The following is a 22,011-nucleotide window of genomic DNA, read 5'->3' as shown; positions in this document are numbered from 1 at the left end:
CTGCCCTGTATTTACAATTTTCCTAGCCTTTGTTTTCCAGCGTCTCATTTAACTACCTAACCTAACCCTCCTCGTCCTGCCATTCCTCTTCCCTGTGATATCCCCTCAACTACTCTGTACCCAGTTAATCTGTATTTCGAAAACATTGTATCTAATTTCTCCCATAATTAATCGCTTGCTATAGTTTTTTGTTGCCTGTAAAGGCTCTGCCTGTCATTACGGCGACACTGTTTATTGTTATATGTAAACCGATACGATGTGCAAACGGATGTCTGTATATAAAAATACCTAAATACACAAATAAATAAATAAATGATCTGGTACGTCTATTAGATGTGTGGAAGTGGATCGTGTCTTTCAACCAGTGCATGTTCTGGTTGTGGAGTGTTTTATGTATGATGGTGAGTGTTTTATATGTTATGTGGTGGTGGATGGGGAGCCAATGCAGATCTTTGAGGATGGGGGTGATGTGGTCAAATTTGCATGAGTTGGTGAGTATTCTGGCAGCGGCATTCTGAAGAAGTTGAAGGGGTTTAATCGTGGCTTTGGGTAGACCAAGTAGTAGGGAGTTGCAATAATCTATTTTGGAAAGGATGGTGGGCTTGTAGTACTGTTCGGAAATCGGTAAAATGGAGTAGAGTGAGTTTAAAAAAAAAAAAAAAAAAAAGAGTGTTGAGTTTAGAAGTAACAATCTTTCATGGTCGCATTGATGAATTTTTGTATAAAACATACATCAGTCTTTTAGTAATTAATATAATATAAAAATATTACTCAAAGATGTAGAGTTTTAAATATTTTCAGCTGAATTCTCCTAGAAGTACACTATAAGTGTCCCTTCCACCTCTCACTCCCTACTCCCCTGGTCAGACCCCCTTTCACTCTGCCTTCTCAGGTCACAACTTCTCCTCACCCAGGCTCCCTCACTCTTATGCGTACACACACACACTCCCTCTATCACACATACATCCCCTCACAAGGCTCCCTCTCGCTCACACACGCACACACACACACCCTTACCCAGGCTCCCTTTCTCTCTCACACACACTCACTTACATCTTGCATATAGGCTCCTTCTTTCTCTCACACTCACAGGCTCCCTCTTTCTCACACATATACACCCTCACATTGGCTCCCTCTCTCTCAAACACACACACATTCCTTCACACAGGCTCCCTCTCACACACACACAAACATGCTCCCTCACTCCCGTACACAATTTCTCTCACACACATATGCACTTACAACCACCCTCACTTTTCTTACATAGGCTCAGCTCTCTCATTCTGCTGCAGCTGCACGACTATCCTGGGCCTCTCACTGGGCTTCTTCTATCTTTGGTTCCGAGCAGGATGGGTTCTGCTTGCAGCTCGATGCTGGACCTCTGCCATCCACAGCCATGAACAGGAGGGCAGTGTAATAGAATCTTTTCCCTATTATGTATTCTTTTTCTCTTGGAGGCCTTGTTTTTTGCAATATCCTTCTCTTGAAAATACGCTCAAAGGACTCAGATTTTTTCCCAAGGACTGTTAGTGGTATTACCTTAATTTGTCTGTAGTTTTTATCTATCTGGAGAACAGATTTTTTTGTGTGTGTTTTTCCTGCTATACAGAGAGAGTGACTGGCTTGACCATTTTTGTTTTCTGTAACAATTTTGTATTCAGATTCTGTTGTGAAAACCTTTGCTGTGTGTTCATTCTGCTCCTCTTGTGGGTCTAGGGCAGGCATTCTGCAGGAATGAGAAGAATCATTGTAGCAGGTTTCTGACATTTTATTTCTGGATCAGGCTAGGACAAGGGGAAAGGGGGATAAATCCAAGACCTATCCAAGACCTATCTGCTTCATTTGCAAGGAGTCGATGACAGCAGAAATATGCATTTTGCTTAGTAGTTGTCTTGGGGGAAAGTAATGAAGATATTGCATGCTGCTTCATTTGCATGCCCTAACTCTGCCATCCTTGGCCATGAGAGAGATGAGCGCTGCTCGTGAACTGCCACTGGGCTTCTGCCATCCTTGGCTGTGAGCATGATGGGCTCTGCTCACTGCCCACTGCTGGACTTCTGCCATCCTTAGTCATGAGCGGGATGGGCTCCACTTGTAGCCTGATGGGCCTCTTCCAACCTTTGATCGGGATCATCTCGCTCCCAGTCGCTGCCTTCTGGGCCTCTCACCAAATTTTGCACAAGCTGTAAATTTCTGCACAAATTCTGCACCACCCAGTCATGTAAAATTCCCCCAAGAGTAAAGGTCTGAGAACATGCACTAGGGAAAAGTGATGCTATGTCCTGTTTTCAAAGACTAGTAGGCAAGCTTTCTCTTTAGGCTATGCACTTTAACAGTACTTTAAATTTTAAACAGGTGGACTCTTTATAACTTGTGATACCATTTACAAGACCAATGTACAAATAAAAGATTTTGTCCATTTTTGGGTTAAGACAACTGAAGTCTGAAGCAGGGACTCACACTATTTTGAAATCTCATGTGTATCTTTGGCTTGTTCTCATAGTTGCTACCTACAAAGAATTCAGTTTTTCCCAGGACTTATGACTACTAGAATGAAGTGTTACAGAAGGAAAGTTTACAAATATAACACAAAGATCAACACTGAAATGATGCAGTATTATCAATTAGCATTCTGGCTAATTGATAATACTTCGAGATGGTGCCAAATTGACAGCTCTGGAAATTGAATATACCTATTTATCCACAAAACAGAGTTACAAGAGATACATCTCTGTCCTGTTCTGAAAAGTCCATCTTATGAGAAGAAAGGATAAATTATCTATGCCATCTCAGTTCCTAATCTCTCTGCTAAGCAATTAACAGTAGGAAGAGAAAGGCAGAGCTTAAGTAAGGGGAAGCAGAAAACTATGGCCTTCTGGGAGGAGGCACAAGAGAGAATGTGAGATATTGGGAGAGAGAAGAGGAAATGCGAAGGAAAGGGGGCAAGAGAATGTAAGACTAGAGAAGCTGATGGGAATAGAGGAAAAAGGAAGATATTGAGAGGACAGGGAAGACAGAAGGGGAGATGTTGAAAGAAAGCAAGGGGGAGACAGAAGGCGGAAGGAGTTATGGGGAGAACAGAATGCAGTGAGGGGCTGAGACAGATGAGAGAAATAAAACAGAAATGAGAGGTGAAAGAAGCAGGGGAGGGGAGGAACGGAAGAAAAGTGATAAAGGCAGAGAACATAAAAAGATGGCAGGCAAGAGCATGAAGGAAGTAGAGACAGACAGATGGAAGGAAAAGAGAAACATTGAAATGAGAAGCGACAAATAGGAGGAAAGAAGACCCAGAAAGTTATCAGGAAAAGACAGAAAAAATGAAATCAGAGAAGAGGCTGAGAACAGTATGTTGAGACAAAAAGATAGCTAGAAAAGGCAAGAAAATATATTTACATTTAAACAATAGTTTATTTGATTTTCCTTAATATACATGTTTAATCATATATTGGATGTACTTTTAAATTAATTTTTCTCAATACTACCTGCAATGTCTAAGCGTTTGAACTATGAAGAGTAGAGGAGTGGTAATCTCTTGCACTATTTAGCAAAGAATACCAACTCACCCAATGAACAACAAAATTACATCGCACTCCAATCCACCCTCAAGAAATGAAATTCATCACATCTATGTTTTTATAAATAAGAAGTGAAACATAAAACTGAACTATAACATTACACTTGTTATCCCCCTTTGCTTAATAACAGTTTGTACCTTGAAACCCTTGTTTAAACCCCCCTTACCCCTGTAACCTTATATTTTGTAAACCGTTATGATGGCATTATTATGACGATGCCGAATGACGTTATAAATACTATTTTTGATGTCTTTTAAAAATATGTTTACAGCTCTGGCAGTGGGGATGATATTGTTGCTGCTCCGGCTTGGCTTCCTGGCACTTGGTTTTCTGGCTTTGTGGTGGTGGTGGTGGTGGTAGTGATATTCGTGTTTGTATTCCAATCTGTTTTCCCCAGAGTCCTGCTATGTTATTTTCTGGCTCTGGCAGCGGGGGTAATCTAACTGCTGCTGCTCTGGCCTGCTCTCCCCATGTCCTGGCATTTTGTTTTTCACTTCTGGCAGCGGGGGTAATCTTACTGCTGCTGCTCTGGCCTGCTCTCCCCATGTTCTGGCATTTTGTTTTTCACTTCTGGCAGCGGGGGTAATCTTACTGCTGCTGCTCTGGCCTGCTCTCCCCATGTCCTGGCATTTTGTTTTTCACTTCTGGCAGCGGGGGTAATCTTACTGCTGCTGCTCTGGCCTGCTCTCCCCATGTTCTGGCATTTTGTTTTTCACCTCTGGCAGCGGGGGTAATCTCGCTGCTGCTCTGGCCTGACTCTCCCCATGTCCTGGCATTTTGTTTTTCACTTCTGGCAGTGGGGGTAATCTTACTGCTGCTGCTCTGGCCTGCTCTCCCCATGTCCTGGCATTTTGTTTTTCACCTCTGGCAGCGGGGGTAATCTCGCTGCTGCTGCTCTGGCCTGACTCTCCCCATGTCCTGGCATTTTGTTTTTCACCTCTGGCAGTGGGGGTAATCTTGCTGCTCCTGCTCTCCCCATGTTCTGGCATTTTGTTTTTCACTTCTGGCAGCGGGGGTAATCTCGCTGCTGCTGCTCTGGCCTGACTCTCCCCATGTCCTGGCATTTTGTTTTTCACCTCTGGCAGCGGGGGTAATCTCGCTGCTGCTGCTCTGGCCTGACTCTCCCCATGTCCTGGCATTTTGTTTTTCACCTCTGGCAGCGGGGGTAATCTTGCTGCTGCTGCTCTGGCCTGCTCTCCCCATGTCCTGGCATTTTGTTTTTCACCTCTGGCAGCGGGGGTAATCTCGCTGCTGCTGCTCTGGGCCTGACTCTCCCCATGTCCTGGCATTTTGTTTTTCACCTCTGACAGTGGGGGTAATCTCGCTGCTGCTGCTCTGGCCTGCTCTCCCCATGTTCTGGCATTTTGTTTTTCACCTCTGGCAGTGGGGGTAATCTTGCTGCTCCTGCTCTCCCCATGTTCTGGCATTTTGTTTTTCACCTCTGGCAGCGGGGGTAATCTCGCTGCTGCTGCTCTGGCCTGACTCTCCCCATGTCCTGGCATTTTGTTTTTCACTTCTGGCAGTGGGGGTAATCTTGCTGCTGCTGCTCTGGCCTGACTCTCCCCATGTCCTGGCATTTTGTTTTTCACGTCTGGCGGCGGGGGTAATCTCGCTGCTGCTGCTCTGGCCTGACTCTCCCCATGTCCTGGCATTTTGTTTTTCACCTCTGGCAGCGGGGGTAATCTCACTGCTCCTGCTCTGGCCTGGTTCTCCCCATGTCCTGGCATTTTGTTTTTCACCTCTGGCAGCGGGGGTAATCTCGCTGCTGCTGCTCTGGCCTGCTCTCCCCATGTCCTGGCATTTTGTTTTTCACCTCTGGCAGCGGGGGTAATCTCGCTGCTGCTGCTCTGGCCTGGCTTTCCCCATGTCCTGGCATTTTGTTTTTCACCTCTGGCAGCGGGGGTAATCGCGCTGCTGCTGCTCTGGCCTGCTCTCCCCATGTCCTGGCATTTTGTTTTTCACCTCTGGCAGTGGGGGTAACCTCGCTGCTGCTGCTGCTCTGGCCTGGCTCTCCGGTGTGCAGGCACTTTGTTTTCTGGCTCTGATGTTGTGCTTGCTGCTCTAAGCCTGGCTTTTCAGTGCACTGGTACTTTGTTTTCTGGTTCTGCAGTGGTGGGAGTAATAGTACCGTTGCTCTCTGATTTTCAGTTCTGTTGCGGTGGGGGTAATGTTGTTGGTGCTGCAGACTGGCCTGCAGGCATTGTACAGCCTCACTTGTAAGGATTTTTTTATAGGTTGTAGCAGCTGATCTGAATAACTCAAACTTTGGGGGTTTTTTTTCCTTCTATTTTGTTTTTTTTTTTGTCCACAACATACTGATTTGTATTCTGCATTTTTATTTCTAATGTACTGAATTGATTTCTAGTGTTTGAAAAATTACCATATTCGCCCAACTATAAGATGAGGGTTCTTTGTGTGTTACAAAGCCTATCACGTTTTATAATCGCTGCCAAGTTCCTCTTAACACCATGCTCCCTATTGCTAAAGACAGCAATGACACCAGCCCTCTCAGTGATATGAAAAGTTTTATGTGACCTGTCTCAAAGTCTGGAGATCTCTCAAATACAATACAATAGCAGGCTAGCCACAGGCAGGGCCCAAAACTCCATTGACTGATACACAAGATACAAGTTTTATTTAGTCTAATATTTTGTTAATCTGCATCTTTTGAATGCTGCTACATTTATCAAATTAGTCTTGAAACATAGTAGACGCTTTACTATTATGTGTTTCATAAGCAATTATCAACATCTTTATATCCCACGCATATATCACATGAAAAAGGAACAGTCTAGTGGTCGAGCAATGGTTTAAAAACCAGGGAAACCAAGGTTCAAATCCCATGTCCCCCAGTGACATTCCTTGTGTCCCTTGGGAAAGGCTTTATCTCCTGTTGGCTCAGATACCTGCTTAGATTGTAAATTCTTTGGGACAGGGATGTTTTTTTTCACCAAATTCTTATAATGCTGTAAGCTGCCTTCAATGTCATTTGGAAAGGCAGGCTAAAAATCCAAAAATTATTAAAAACAGCGACAGAACTTTCATGCAAAGACAGAACGCGGACCCTCTTCTCCCCCCCCCCCCCCCCCCCCCCCCCAAGTATTGCCTTGCCTTTACCTGACAACCCCAATTCAACTCTTCTATCAAGGAACTCTGCCTTTGCCACTATGCTGGAAAACATGTGAGATTTGTAGTAATGATTTAAGTAAATAAGCCTCAACAGCAGCATATACACTGACCTGTTTTTCCAAATGGATCATCTTTGAAGGGATCACCTAAAAAAGAAAATATAAAAATTGGTTCTAGACTTAAATCTTTTCTCATAGAACTATACTATCCAATTTTGAAAATCATATTACTATGGCTTATTTTTGAAGTGATTCTAGACATACACAGAGCTACACAGATGCACATGAAACAGTACCTGCTCCATGAAGCTTACAGTCTAGTCAAGACAAACATTCATGACAAAAATAAGTCAATGGGAAGTGTATTTATTGTATAGAAGTGCTTAGGATTTAAAAGCAACTTCAAAAAAAGTGAGTATTTAGACTAGATTTGAATACAGCCAGAGAGTGAGCATGAGGTGACAACTTATCAAGGTTATTCCAAGCATATGGCATAGCAAGGTGTGGAGTAAGCAGTAGAGGAGAAGGGCATAGATAGGCATGACTTGCCCAATGAACACAACAGCCTCTTAGGAATTTGCTCATGTGCATTATGACATTTAGGTGATTATAGAGACTAACTCTTTAAATGTGGTTTTGGAGAGTGGAGCCATCTCCAAGGAGCTGCAACATTTACAGGTACAAGAGAGAATCTGGAATAGTAACAGAGGATACCACTTTGATTTTGCGAGTCTTGGTGGCAAGAGACCAAAGAAACACCTGGAACCTTTTTTTTTTCTAGCTATTAAAAATTTTGATTGAGAATTTCAAAGAGAGAAGAAAACATACATCAGCAATCAACATCTGTTAAGCTTACGTATAACAGGGTAAGAGTAACCACCCCAAGAGCCCTTTTCCCCCCACCCCCTCCCAAAGTTCCCACCATCCAACATACCATTACATATAGCCCCCACAGCAACAGAACAAATTAGTAGGACCCTTAATCAAGATCCAACTCTTAGAGACCAGTATTTGGTAAACTGGGTAAACCAGCATGTAAAAAAAAAAAAAAAAAATTAGAACAAGAAGATAGAATAATAATTAATACAATCAAGCCAGGGTCATATAAATGTATAACAGTCTTTCAGGAAAATAAATCTAGGAAGGGTCCCCACACTGCTTTAAAAGATGCAAAGCAGTTATTCCGTACTGCTGTTAAAGAGGCCAATTGGCAAAGGAAATGTAATCGGCCAAGGACCTGAGAAAACGAGGGAGAACCATCCTGCTTCCAAACCCAGGGCAACCCCGAAGCCCACTTCCCAATGAGATTCAGTCGACCCATTCCTCTATCCCCAATCTAGGGGGTAGTCTCCCTATTTTTCGAGGAATGGGTCAAGATCACGTCGGACCAGTGGGTTCTCGAGATCATCCGAGATGGTTACGCTTTAGAATTTTCTCGAGATCTGCCGGACCTCTATGTAGTCTCTCCTTGCGGACGTCTAAAGCGGAATGCAGTGTCCCAAACCCTTACCAGTCTCCGGCAACTGGGCGCCATTGTTCCAGTTCCTGCGGACGAGATTGGCGCCGGCCAGTATTCCATCTACTTTGTAGTACCAAAGAAGGACTCCTCCTTCCGCCCAATCTTGGACCTCAAAAGGGTCAACTGGGCTCTCAGGGTGCCCCATTTTCGTACGGAGACCCTGAGGGCGGTCATTGCAGCTGTTCATAAGCAATTATCAACATCTTTATATACCATGCATATATCACATGACGGGTCCGCTGACCAATTGCGTAACCCGAGGAGCCGTCTGGCGGAGACTACAGAGGCCATCGCTTTCGCCTGGACGTGGAAAAGATCGTACAGGGCGTCCGCCCCATATGCAATAACACCTTCCAACCTTTCAGCCTGCTCCGCCTCTGCGGAGGGAGGTCCCAGGTGCCGAGTAATTGCTGAACCCACCTAAGGCCTGCCCACTGCATGAGACTGCTGCAGATAGTCGCCCTGACTCCCAAGGCAAGCACCTCGAAGATACGCTTAAGGTGGAATTCGAGCTTGCGATCCTGCACCTCCTTCAAGGCTATAGCACCCACCACCGGAATAGTGGTGTGCTTGGTCACAGCGGAGACTGAAGAATCCATGGTGGGAGTTTTCAGCATTTCCAAGCAGTCCTCCGGGAGCGGATAAAGCTTGTCCATGGCTCTCCCGACGCGGAGCCCTGCCTCGGGAGCTTCCCATTCCCGGAGAAGTAACAACTTGTGCATAGGATGAAAAGGAAAAGCACAAGCCGGAGCCCTAAGCCCTGCCAGGACCGGGTCCATATGCTTAGGCAACGCGGCCATAAGGGAATCCGCTGGGGGCCCCTCGATCCCTAATTCCTGAAGGACAAAAGGAATGAGGGGCTCCAACTCCTCCTTCTGAAAAAGACGGAGAACCCTCGGATCATCCCCGTCTAGAGGAGGGAGCGTCTCTCCTAAGTCCAAGCTCTGATCAGGATCTGGGGTCTCCAGGGGAGCTGGAGGGACTGAGAGAGGGGGGGCCCCCCGGGACCACCCGCACCCGGACAGCCCCCTGCGACTGGAGGCACAGGAGTGAGGGGGGGGGAATCCTTGGAAGTTTGGCTGGCAGGGGACCAGAGGAAGGATCCTCCTCCTGCAAGCTGGCCAGAAAGGATTTGTGCATGAGAAGCACAAAATCCGAAGAAAAACATGGCTTAGACTTGCCGGGGGAGGGGGGGGGTCTGGGACCACCTCCTGGGGACTCACAGGACTCAGATCGGGAGGGAGACCCTAAAAAATTCGGCTCCTCCTCGCTGAGCAGCTCCGAATTGGGAGCTGCTGAAACCCCCATCACAGGAGAGTAGGCATTATCCTTCCATTCAATATCAGCTGGGAAGCCCCTTCAGTGTGGGCAGAGATACGGTGATGTAAGTTTTTGATCCTTTGTATATTGATAATCACTGCAAAAGAGAAGCTTTACATCTACTTGAGGAGTTGTAAATAAAAAATCACTTTCTTTAAAGCGTAGCTCAGACCTGTTCTTTACTTGGCAATACACCCACCTGCCGCCAACTTGGAAAGACGTCATTCACTGTTGTGCTTGGCATTGCTGTCAGTGGCATAAAAGAAATGGCTGCCGAAATACTGATGCAGCTTCATTGAGGGCACGGATCCGGTAAGAGACTCCCTTGTATAGAAACTGAAGGGCAAAAGGGATAACCCAGAAATAGTGGATACCCTTCTTTACGCAGTGCACCAGTGACTTCCCGAAGTTTGAAGCACTTTTGAAGCATAGTTGGCACCAGGTCATTGTAGATGGCCCTTCCATGTACATGCTGCTTTTTTTCCCGCACTGCCGCCATTATATATAATTTTTGGAGGAAGCTATGGAGACGAATGTTGTCCCACTTGGGACTGTACCTGCGAGATATCTTCTCTCCCGTTGATCTTGCTCGGGGTTTCTCCATACAACGCCGTGGTCTCTCCTTCCAAAGGATTTTCTGATGGTATCACAGTTGCCAGCTGTTCCCTGCTGGTCTCTCTACGTGGTAGGGCAGGCCTGCTCAGTGATCCGGGGCTCAATGATATGTCTAAGGTCAAGGGGGACGGTGTACGCCCTTCAATCGTCCCCTCCGCGACCAGCTCTCCCGGTGTTCTTGCCGTCGCCGAAAAGAAACTCCCAATTCTAGGCTGTATGGAATCCAGCGGAGAGGAGCTCACTCCAGCTCCCCTCACTCTTGCCTTTCTTTTCGTATGAGGCATAATATCGAGGTATTCAAAAAGAGAAAGGGTAATCAGAATGGGAGCTCTCCTTCAGCGTGTCTCCTCAGGCGGCCATCTTGCAGCCTCTCCCCATAAATATGTATTCTGACAGAAGCCATAGCTAGCAAAACGAAGGAATCTCAAACTGTGATCAAAATTCATACTGCTGTATTACTGCCTGAAGGCTTTTCTGCAGCCACCACAAAACCCAGCTACTCTGGATATAAAAGCAAAGTGCTTTTTATTTCATTAAACATATTCCTTGAATTCTGGTGGCAAAATGAGCAATTTGCACACAGTTATACATACTTGAGCATTTCATAACTATCATATGGTCATATCTGATTTTCTTTTATCTATAAGAAAGAAGTGTGCATAAAGGCCTCCTTAAAAAGTCAGCTAAGACAGCAATGTCTAGAGCCAAAAGAAATATTGATTTTATGAAGTAAATTTGAATTTGCACATTATAATAAAGATAACACAAATATGATTATGCCCACAATGCTTCATGCATTTGATAAAATGGATTCTTGCCCTCAAAAAAAATCTTAATCTGCAATAAATGTGTTAGACTATAAGGTTTTACCAGCCTCTGTGTCATTTTTACAATGATGACTGTTGTAAAACATTTAAGAGACTGTTAAGAGCATAAGAAATTGCCATACTGGGTCTGATCAAGCCTAGCACCAAGTCACAAGTACATGGCAAGTACCCAAACATTAAATAGATCTCAAGCTACTATTCCTTATTGATTAATAATAGTTTATGGATTTTTCCTCTAGGAACTTATCCAAACCTTTTTTAAATCCAGCTACACTAACTGCCATTGCCACATCTTCTGGCAATGAATTCCAGAGCTTAACTACCGTATTTTTCGCTCCATAAGACACACCTAGGATTCAGAGGGGGGGAAATTAAAAAAAAAAAAAAAAAAAGAGGTGTGCTAAACTGGCTCTGTTCCCGGGCATCTGTGAGTCTTATGGAGCAAATTAGGGGTGTGCATACAATTTCTTTTGTCCCCATTTCATTTTCAGGTCTGCGGAGGGCCATTTCGGTCCACTTCCCGGATCAGCAAACATTTATCATTCGCTTTGTGTGGAAACACCCCCCCCCCCCCCAAAAAACAAAATCCCAACCCTTTAAATTTAATTGACTACAACCCACCACCCTCCTGACCCCCCCCCCCCCAAGACTTGCCAAAAGTCCCTGGTGGTCCAGCGGGGGTCCGGGAGTGATCTCCTGCGCTTGGGCTGTCGTCTGCCAGTAATCAAAATGGTGCCAGTGGCCCTTTGCCCTTTGTGACGTAGTAAGGGCAAAGGGCCACCGGCACCATTTTGATTATTGGCAGCCGACAGCCCAAACGCAGGAGATCGCTCCCGGACCCCCGCTGGACCACCAGGGACTTTTGGCAAGTCTTGGGGGGGGGGGCAGAAGGGGGGGGTTGTAGTAAATTTTTTTTATATTTGCTCCATAAGATGCACAGACATTTCCCCCCCCCCACTTCTGGGGGAAAAAATGCAGATGGAGCGAAAAATACGGTATGTGCTGAGTGAAAAATTATTTTCTTCAATTTGTTTTAAATGAGCTACTTGCTAACTTCATGGAGTGCTCCCTAGTCCTTCTATTATCTGAGAGAGTAAATAACTTATTTATATCAACATGTTCCAGTCCTTTCATGATTTTGTAGATCTCTATCATATTTCCCCCTCACTTGTCTTCTCCAAACCAAACAGCCCTAACCGCTTTAGCATTTTGTCATTGGGCAGCCGTTCCATGCCCCTTATTTTGGTCTCTCTTCTCTGCACTTATCTTGCAATAATATTATTACAGTACTGTTTTAGTGACAATCCAATGCATACATTATTTCATGGGGTCAAAGATCACTGCAAAGGCAGCTTTGGGCTAGACCAGTGGCAGTACTGTGCACTGCCATGTGGAACGACCTAGATTTGATTCCTGCAGCAAAGGAAAACATATCATGGTGTCCAAAACCTTTGTCAATAAGGGGATGACATTTTTCTTTCAGGGCCTGAACAGACCCATGTCCGAGCATACCACAGTACATGTAGCTTTTTCAAATGCCAGAGGATTATTCTACAGGATCCCTTTGTCTTATTCAAACATGATGAGATTCTTTTTTTTTTTTTTTAATAATTTTTGCATATATAACAAACATCTGAATTCAGAACATAACTGTCACATATAATGGTGTCATTACAAACAAGATATGCATACAGATGAGATTCTTTAAAGAGGAGTAATTTACAAAAATACCAAAGTGTTCAGGCCACTGTCCTCCTGGAATTTAAATGCAGTTTTGGACACTTTCATGGTGACCCCCATTTGAGTGCCTGGATTCAACGTTTTATTTTTCTTTCTATATTATAAAAATCTTAAGAAGCTCTGGGTAATCACTGCAATGCGTCTGCACATGCATGAGGTAATATCACCCACAGCTTGGAGGGGAAAGGCAACATCTGCACTAAGGGCAGTAGTGGAGCAGGCACTGGAAAGGCTCGTGAGGGTTTCCTAGGCCCTGCACCAACAAAGAAAGAAGAGCAGCCCTGCCGACAGCAGAAGAAGTGGTAAGGGGGGGGGTTCCAAAGCCCCCCCAGCAAAAGTAAACAATAAAAACAACCCAGACTCACCAGCAGAAGGAAAGCTGGTGGAGTTTCCCAGGTGCCTCGAACGCAGAAGAAAGAGAAGCCACGGCAGGCAGCAGAAGGGCTGGGGGAGCTCCCAGGCCCCAGCAGCTGCAAAAAGATGATGTCAGAGCTCGAGGTGGGAGTGGATTAGGAGGGGGAGAAGAGCGAGTCAGAGTAGGTGGGAGAATAAGGAAGAGGAGAGAGCAGGGCAGGTGAGGAGCGTACTGGGATAGGAAGGCAGGAGGAGAGAAGGGGCAGACCAGGGGGTGAGTGATGGAGAGGGGGGTGTAGGATAAAGGGGGAGCAGTGAGGAGGTGGGGGAGCAGGAAGGAGGGGAGAGTAGGAAGAGAGGGGCTGGAAGGGGAAGAGTACACATCCCGACACTTCCACCCCATATTATCCCCTTGCACACACACCCCCTATTCTCCCCCCCACACCCATGCACCCCTGACACAAACACCCCTACCCCACACACACACCTCACACCCCCCACATGCACACATGTCCAGCCACTCCCTGACATTCATATATACACCTTCAGTTATTCCCCAACACACAGTCACTCACACCAACTCTTCTACCCCTCCCCCACACACACCTAGGGGGAGTTGAGGGGCAAAGTAAAGATTGTCAGGGGGAGAGTGCACACACACACACACCCAGCTCTCCCTCCCCCCCAGACATGTGCACACATAGATAATATTCATTTCTAATATTACTAACATCAGCCTCATAAACACATCCTCTCACCCCTACACACACGGGGGAGATTGCAAGGGGGAAGAGTCCCCATTCTCCAACATAGACCCATCCCTCCCTCTCTCTGCACAGGGGGAACTGGGCAGTGCAGTGGGGAAGAGAGTGAAAGTGCACATGCACACACACTTGACCAGGGGAGGGTGGGTGGAAAATGGAAGTGGGTCCCTCCCCCTACCACACACACACATACTTCACTCACCTCCTGATACCACTTATACATCCACCACTCAAAGCCGCAAAACATACACACCATTCCCACACAGGAGAGGAGAGGGGTGGGGGAACATGGGGAGTGCAAAGGGGGGTGCAATCACCCCCCACACTCACACCTCTACATCAACCAAACAACTCACAGCACTTACACACATACATGCATCTCACCCCTCACAACCTTCACACCCACTGAATGCTCCCACACACAGACACACAGACACCTACCCCCATTTCTCCACTACTAACAGAGAGCAATGTTCACATCCAGCTAAGAGTCATAAAACCCGCTTTTTGGAGTTGCTCTGCAATTATCACTCTCTCTTTTTGGGGGATTCCTCACATCCACGCACACTCAGTCAAGGAGGAAATAAAGAAGGGCTGGGGTGGAGATTTCTAACACTCTCTCTCTCTGCCCTTTTCATCAGTCACTTGCCCTACCCAGCCATTCCTTTTATTTTCCACCCGGGCACAAACAAGGACTCTAAAGTGGAGAGTCCACTGGCAGGGTTGGCGAGTGAAGCAAGCAGGGGCGCAGGCACTAGTTTTTTTTGGTTTTTTAAAAAATATTATGGTTAATATTTTGACAGCAATTTGCTCAGCCAGAAAGGTGACCGAACGGAAAGCTTTATCCTCATTATCTCATTATTTTCTTCAATTCTTTCCAGATGAAACTGCATTACAGATGTCTCCACGTTTTTTACCCCAAGGATATTTCCTTTTTTCAAATCACTCAAGAGACGTACCAGATGGGAAGGCCATTTTCAGATTAATACGCCTGGCTGAAAGCGCGTGCAGGTTTCCACCGTATGCACACATTTTGACAAGAGTAAGGAGGAATTGGAACGCAGTGCAAGCATACGACTTTTTCAGAAGTTGGTGCTTACTAAAGGATGCTCTGCTGAGACAGCTTTACAAAATCAGAATACTGGCAGATGCTCAGACTGGACTAGAAGAGCTAATGCAAGGAGGAAGAATAAGGTGGAGCCTAGAAGTCCCAAGATTACCTACATCCATTTTTGCCGCTGGTCTATTTTTCTTCCCAAAAGGTAGCAACATAGATCTGCTTTAACAGTTAATACAACAGGATCGGACATCCATTCTCCTTTGAAACATACCTCCTCAATCAAAAGTCAGAGACCAAAACAAATGAAACTTCCTGGTTAGAAACCAGTGACACCGAACCAGGTGAGAGTCAGCTTACCATCAACAAAGGGATCAGACTGGAAGAAGTCTAGCGTTGGCTCTGTCACAGGGTTAGGCAATGGATTTAATTTTGTATCAAATGGATGTTCTGCCTGAAAAAGACCAAAATATAGTACACTACACATAAGAAAAGTGAATTTTTTTTCCTTAATTTTTACCTGAAAGCACAAAAAGCTAGATATATTAAAGGTTTTTATACATTCTGTGGCTATTACAAATCCTTTTTAGAAAACGGGTTTCAACCATAAGAGTTAAATGTTCTTCACATTCACCGATGTGTCCAAGTCTAAAAATACTTCCAGATTCCCCCATGAGCCCAAATGCCTGCTGGTACATAAATACTGAACTCAGATTAAAAGCAAACTATTAATTGATTTTCAGCCCTGGTGCTATTTATCATAGCAATCTCTAAAAAGTCTATTCTGCTTGTTAAATCATTTACTGTAGGGTACTGTATTTTTTTCTCTAATCATTTTAGAGATGCACTTGACAAATGTACCTTTTCAATAACGGCTGCATCCAGGTCCTCCTCATCTATCTCGTTGACAGCAGTTTGAGATACATCTGGACTGCTTCTTACCTATTGCACACAGATGGAAAAAGGTCAGGCTTTTAATTCTATTTAAAAGTGAAGATATGCTGCTTTCTAACAAACAAAATATTACAAACATGTTGCTCTACATTTTTCATGTATCAAAAGAATAGAAACACAGAAATTAAAGCACATGAAGTTGCAATCCCTGGTTCCCCTATAGTCCTGGGGGTACCCAGAAGTCTTTGAAAACTGAAATGCCGACTGATTGCCTCCCCAGTATTACTACCCCAAAGAAATGATGCTGGACAACAAAACTCTCTTTGCATGCATACAAAATAGCATACAAGGTGAAAAAGCCAAGATAATTATATTTTCTAAACTGCTGAGAACGGTCTATAGCTCGCATGTGCATGCAGATACTATAAGGCTACTCTCTCCTGTTATTCTCCTGTTCAACCAAAACAATTGCACACAATCTCTTTGCAAAGCCTCAACTTCCAGGTGGAAAATCATAATTACGATGTCCAGAGTGCACGCAACATGACCTATCATTGACATGGACTATCAGACATACTGCCAAAAAGGTATAAGAAATTAAACAAGACTGTGGCATGCCTTCCAAAACTGAATCACATGTATCTGGGACTTTTCCTCATTAAGAGAGAGATTAATCCAGTTGTTTTTAAACCGGATTTACCCCAATATTTGAGAATACATCCTGTATCCCATGTCTCACTGCTAAAGCCATTCTGTGAAAATGTGTTCCCTGGCAGGCCCCTGCCTCCTCTGCCTATGGTCCTGATTCAATGACATGAGGAGTTAGTCATTAAGGCCATCCTCGACTCTGAATCAAGTTGGAGAAAACAATGGTCCCTAGAGGGTAAGGAGGGATGAAGCAGAACACTTATGAGAACCAGAATATAGGCAGAAAATTACAGGCTGATTAGCCTGACCTCAGTGGTGAATAAATTAATGGAATCCCTGCCGAAGCAGAGGATAGTGCAGTTTCTGGAATCCAGAGGATTACAAGATCCAAGGCAGCATGGTTTTGTCAGAGAAGCTCCCTCAGAGGCAAAATATCCGATTTTCTGCCTCCTGTTACAGGGACCACGCAGGGGTGGGGATGGGGTGGGCTGAAGGCTCGACTCAGCCTGTCTGCTACTACATTCTCCGTCCTGGCCAGGTACATGGCCCTGAGCACCATCCTGTGGGACAGGGCCCATGGCCAGATCTGGATCGCTTCCCGACACAGGAGATATGATCCCGTGCACCTCCCTGCTTGCTGATATACCACATAGCTGCCTGATTGTCAGTCTGGATCAGGACAACTTTGTTGGACAACCGATCTCTGAAAGCCCATAGCACATACCTGATTGCCCAAAATTCCAGCAAATTGATTTGACAAGAATGTTCCTGAGCAGACCACAGACCCTGGGTACCGAGCCCATATTCATGAGCTCCCCACCCCACGGTGGATTCATCCGTGGTTAGGACAATTTGAGTGGGGAGACTCCGAAACGAGATCCCCTCTTCCAGATTGGAAAGTATCCGCCACCAGGCCACTGAGACCCGGAGAGACAGGGTGACTCGGATGCAATCCTGGAGGCTCTGAGTGGCCTGGCGCCACTGTGACCTCAGGGTCCACTGGGTTCTGCGCATGTGTAAATGAGCCAAGGGAGTAACATGGACAGTTGCAGCCATATGGTCCAACAGCCTCAACATGTGCCAGACTGACACTTGCTGGCTCTGTTGAATCTTTGCAGCAATGGTTGCTAAGGCAATGGCCCTCTGGCGAGGCAGAAGGTTCTTGGCCTGAGCCATGTCTAGCAGGGCTTCGATGAAGTTTAATTGAGGTGACGGATTGAGATGAGACTCTGGGTATTTGAGAATGAACCCTAGTGACTCCAACACCTGAATGGTCAAGTGCATGGACCTGACAGCCCCTGCCTAAAATGTGCTCTTGACCAGCCAATCGTCCAGATATGGGAAGACATGCACTCCCAGTCTGCAGAGGTGCGTCATCGTCACTACGGCCATACATTTTGTGAAGACCTGTGGAGCAGCTGCAAGCCCAAATGGCAACACATGGTACTGGAAGTGCTTTGCTCCCACCACAAATCAAAGATACTTCCTGTTGACTGGGGAAGATTTCGATATGAGTATATGCGTCCTTTAGGTCTTTTAGAAACTTGTTCAAGACCCTAGGGTCTAGGATGGGATGGAGTCTTCCTGTTCTTTTTGGAATCAGGAAGTACCTAGAGTAGAATCCCTGCCCTCTTTGCCCTGGTAGCACGGGTTTAACCACTCTGGCTGTTAAGAGGGAGGAGAACTCCACTAGTAGTACCTCCTGATGCGCTACCGGCTCCCAATATGGGCATGGAGGGCAATTTGGTAGGACACCCAATAGATTCAACTGGTCTGAGGTTACACTGGGCCACTGGTTTGCAAAGAACCACAGCCTGCCCCCAACTGGAGGGTCCATTGCCCCAGGTATGGGCAACTGGCTTATGCTCCCTACAGCCCAGTCAAAACCCCATCTCCGGAGTTGACCGAGAAGCTGGCTGGGGTTTGGGGACTCTCTGCTTCCTGGGACGGCCGAGGAAGCCCTGGTGGTGTTGATGGGAGTGAGGAGGTAGAGAATAGTACTTTCTCTGGTGAAAGAAAGACTTCCTTGGCCCCAGTCTTAATGGCCTCCTGGTTGATGAGGACGGATCCCTAGTACTGGCAGAGATTTGTTGGAGGGTCTCATGGTGGTCCCAAAGTTGGGCCACAGCATTCCTTACCCTGTCTCCAAAGTGATCCCCTCCAGTACACGGCATATCAGTGAGTCGTTCCTAGATCTCTTTTCGGAGATCTGAGGCCTGCAGCCATGCCATTCTGCGGATGCAGATTCCCACTGCAGAGGCTCTCGATGACATTTCAAAAACATTGTAAGTCGCAAGGACCTCAGGTTTTTCGCACTCCAGGCCCTTGTGCACCAGCTACATGAGGGTGTCTTGCTGCTGTTGAGGCAGCTGCTCAGTCACCTCCTGCACTTGCTTCCAGATGTCCCATGAGTACTGGCTCATGTAGAGCTGGTAGGCAGCGATGCGAGCAATAAGCATGGAGCCTTGGAAAACCTTCCTCCTAAGAGTGTCCATCGCTCTGTGGTCCTTCCCCGGGGCACAGAGGAATGAGTCCTTGGCTCTCTTGAGAGCGGATCTGACCACCAGCAACTGGGTGAGGTAGCTTACACTTATCAAATCCAGCAACCTTATGGACGAGGTAGGCCCTGTCTACCTTCTTAACAACAGGAGGCACTGAGAGGGGATTTTCCCATATCCTCAGCAACTCCTTAAAGATCTCGTGTACCAGGACTGGCACGATCTCCTTAGGAGACTCCATGAATTGGAGGATCTCAAGCATTTTGTGCCTGGCATCCTCCTCTGTTAAAAGTTGAAATGGGATGGCCTCTGCCATCACCTTCACAAATCCTGCGAAGATCAAGTCCTCAAGTGGGGACTTTCTTTGCTCTTCTAGAGGAAACTGTTGTGACGGTACCCACCTTAACGACGGTATAGAAAAAGATTTAAATAAAATAAATAAATAAAAATAAAAGTGTCTGATGGGAGACCATTAGAGCCCTCTGAGAAGTACTCAGATCATCCCCCCCAGGGGTCACAGGGATCCTCATCCTCACTGTATGCTACAGGGGATGGGGCCCTAGGTGCTCAGCCTTTGTCCAGAGATGCAGGCACCGGTAGAACTAGATGGGGTGCCTCGGTGGAACTTCCTCCTCTGAGGAACTGGCAACCACCACCATATTGGTAGGTGGAGGGCTTGGGTTGGTAATGCACAGATGAGTATGTTGAGCTTCTCCAGCAGTGATAGGAGGATGGGAAATACCAGCTCTGGTGCCTTCAGTCCCATGGGCCCCATGCCCTGCAGTGCCCAATCCACTGCCAGCTGGGCTCAATGCTCCAGCTCCTCCTCAAACGTTGCTAATGCCAACACAGTCAGAGAAAGGAGGGGTGGCCAGATCTTCTTTGGACTCACAAGGTGGATCAGCGACTGGCACCAGGACCGGTGGAGACCATTGTAGACCCTCAGCACCAATAGAGGATGGGCCCTCTTCACAGCAGGATCGCTTCGGGGGTATCATGGCAAAAGCCAGTGCATTCCCGCGCACTGCACCATGCATTGACGGGGACAGATGCCAATGCTTCTTCGGCTTCCCTTGATGCTTGGCCCAGTCTTTTCCCGGTACAGAGGCTGAAGACGTTGAACCTGGTGTCCTCGGCCCGAAGGAGATCGACAACAGCCTGTCTCCGGCGCCCCTATCCATTGACAGCAACAATGGAATAGATGGTCCTACTGATGTTGATGGCTAGTTATCTATTGGTGCAGCTCCAAGATCCATTGATACCAGTGCTGCCGATGCCAATGGCTCGGACTTCCTAGACCCAAAGAGCTGATCCATCTTGAAGCAGACGTCCCCCCTCAGGGTCATCTGGGCGCACAAACAACAAACCCAGATGTCATGCGATGTCCCCAGGCAGAGGACACATATCTCATGAGGATCCATAATGGAAATGGTCCTCGGGCATCGACGAAAAAAAGATGTGGCCATGATGGAACAAAAAAGAAAAGGGGTTGTAGACACTAAACGATGGTAGCAGCCATCAATGGCCAGCGGGCACCGGGGCACCGCTGCCACGGGGGGAATCAACCATGAAAGGAAACTTACCAGAAACGCCAAAAACCCTGACTACGACACTACGGAGAGGCACTGAGAGGGACTCAGCGATGTAAAGATACCCCAAAAAAACCCCCATGATGAAAAATAGTTTTCTACTAGGCCAGAAACAGCCAAAGTGAGCTCAATCAGACTGCAAGGCTTATAGCTCCGCAGCAAAGAAGAGACTTAAGAGACCCCGTGTGGAAGCTTGGTATAGGGCATGCTAGGCATGCTCAGTGTGCCTAGTCAAAGTTCTAGAAACTTTGACATGTTTTCCGCATTGGGGCTCCATCTGATGATGTCACCCATGTGTGAGGACTATCATCCTGCTTGTCCCTCAGAGAATATCTGCAACAGCATGGACACTCCAGATGGAATAGAAAAGATGAGGTCAAGGTTTTGGCAGCTAAGTAAGTTTTTTGCCCATCAGTTTCCTTCAGTTTCTTTGAGATTATAGTTCTATAGGAAATAGCCACTGTTGGATTACAGAACCATGACTGTTCATTCACAGCTTCCTGGAAATTCATTTCATATCTCCTTCCAGAAATTTTAGTCTAGTTATTGCAGTGATGACAGTCCTCAGCTGGAAACTGTGAACTAGGGCTCCTTCTAGGCCTTGCAATTGTGTGCTTTAACTCTTGCAACTATATTTTGCCAATGCATGACTGGAATCTTACTCTTAGGGGCTGTAACACTGCCATAGCATCCCTGGCCAACTTAGGGAGATGACCCGATCTGGAAATCTAACCCAGAACCTCCACATGGCAGTGCACAGCATTAAAACTGATATGGCCTGGAAACTAAGTTTTAATGCAAAAAGGTATAGTGTCATGCATTTTGGGTACTAAATTCACAGCAGCGGTATATCATGTTGGGGGGGTAATTGATGTGCATTAAACTGAAAAGAGATCAAAGTGAATATATCTCATGAGCTTAAGACTGCAAAACAATGCAACAAGAGAGTGTCAAGAGCCAAAAAAATGCTAGTGTATACAGGAAGATGCATTACCAGTGAAACAAAGATGAATGCAACACCTCTCTACAAATCATTGGTGAGACCTCATCTGCTGCATTATATCAAATTCTGGAGGCCATAACTCCAAGAGAATATAGACAGATTACAGGCAGCCAAGAGAAGGGCTATAAAAATAGTACAAAGACTAACCCATAAGACCTAAATATTTATACCTTATAAGAAGGGGATATGATAGAAACAGTCAAATACCTTGAACGTATAAATAATATACAAGCAGCAAGCATTTTTCAGCAAAAAGGAAATTCTAGAACAAAAGATCATGGTATGAGGTGCCTAGGGGATAGACTAAGAAGCAATATTTCTTCACAGAAAGGGTGGTGGATACTTGGAATGGTCACCTAGGGAACATTGAAGGGGCAAAAAAAGTATCAGAATTCAAGAAAGTATGGGATCAGCACAGAGGATTCTTAGCTGTGAGAAAAGGAAGATATAGCCAGAGATTTTGTGAACTCTGTGATCCGG

The 22,011-nt window shown here is 46.0% G+C and overlaps 1 protein-coding gene across 3 annotated transcripts in view; it reads right to left on the bottom strand.

The window, feature by feature from the left end:
• The window catches only part of EPS15 (epidermal growth factor receptor pathway substrate 15), a 211,933-nt gene that overhangs the window by 54,307 nt on the left and 135,615 nt on the right, over positions 1-22,011 (bottom strand). For all 3 annotated transcript variants that reach the window (XM_029617440.1, XM_029617441.1, XM_029617442.1), the window contains exons 17-19: positions 15,761-15,841; positions 15,260-15,353; positions 6,815-6,850 (exon numbers count right to left, since the gene is read on the bottom strand). In XM_029617440.1, coding sequence (XP_029473300.1) covers positions 6,815-6,850; positions 15,260-15,353; positions 15,761-15,841 — 211 coding nt within the window. The remainder of the gene's footprint in view (positions 1-6,814; positions 6,851-15,259; positions 15,354-15,760; positions 15,842-22,011) is intronic.

Source organism: Rhinatrema bivittatum, chromosome 10 (genome assembly GCF_901001135.1).
Source record: "Rhinatrema bivittatum chromosome 10, aRhiBiv1.1, whole genome shotgun sequence".
NCBI lineage: Eukaryota > Metazoa > Chordata > Amphibia > Gymnophiona > Rhinatrematidae > Rhinatrema > Rhinatrema bivittatum.
Note: the sequence above shows the minus strand (reverse complement) of the source record. Positions and strands in the feature narration are given on the sequence as shown.